Here is a 506-nt window from a genome sequence, read left to right as displayed (position 1 = left end):
GCCATGGCGAAGCCCCCGGCGGCGGCGGCGGCGGCGGCGTCGGAGGAGCTGAGCCAGGTGCCGGACGAGGAGCTGCTGCGCTGGAGCAAGGAGGAGCTGGCGCGGCGGCTGCGGCGCGCCGAGGGCGAGAAGGTGGGCCTCATGCTGGAGCACGGCGGCCTGATGCGCGACGTGAACCGGCGGCTGCAGCAGCACCTGCTGGAGATCCGCGGCCTCAAGGACGTGAACCAGCGGCTGCAAGACGATAACCAAGAGCTGCGCGAGCTCTGTTGCTTCCTCGACGACGACCGGCAAAAGGGGCGCAAGCTGGCGCGCGAGTGGCAGCGCTTCGGGCGCCACGCGGCCGGTGCCGTGTGGCACGAGGTGGCCCGCTCGCAGCAGAAGCTGCGCGAGCTCGAGGTGCGCCAGGAGGCCCTGCTGCGCGAGAACCTGGAGCTCAAGGAGCTGGTGCTGCTGCTGGACGAGGAGCGCGCGGCGCTGGCGGGGGGCGCGGGCGGCGCCGGCGG

At 73.7% G+C, this 506-nt stretch overlaps 1 protein-coding gene across 3 annotated transcripts in view; it reads left to right on the top strand.

The window, feature by feature from the left end:
* The first annotated feature begins 3 nt into the window (after nt 1-3).
* CCDC85C (coiled-coil domain containing 85C) overlaps nt 4-506 on the top strand; it is a 75,638-nt gene continuing 75,135 nt past the window's right edge. For all 3 annotated transcript variants that reach the window (XM_025042139.1, XM_025042138.1, XM_025042137.1), the window contains exon 1: nt 4-506. This exon is cut by the window's right edge and continues 221 nt beyond it. In XM_025042139.1, coding sequence (XP_024897907.1) covers nt 4-506 — 503 coding nt within the window.

Source organism: Pteropus alecto, unplaced genomic scaffold (genome assembly GCF_000325575.1).
Source record: "Pteropus alecto unplaced genomic scaffold, ASM32557v1 scaffold8, whole genome shotgun sequence".
Taxonomy (NCBI): Eukaryota; Metazoa; Chordata; class Mammalia; order Chiroptera; family Pteropodidae; genus Pteropus; species Pteropus alecto.
This window is presented reverse-complemented; position numbering and strand designations above follow the sequence as displayed.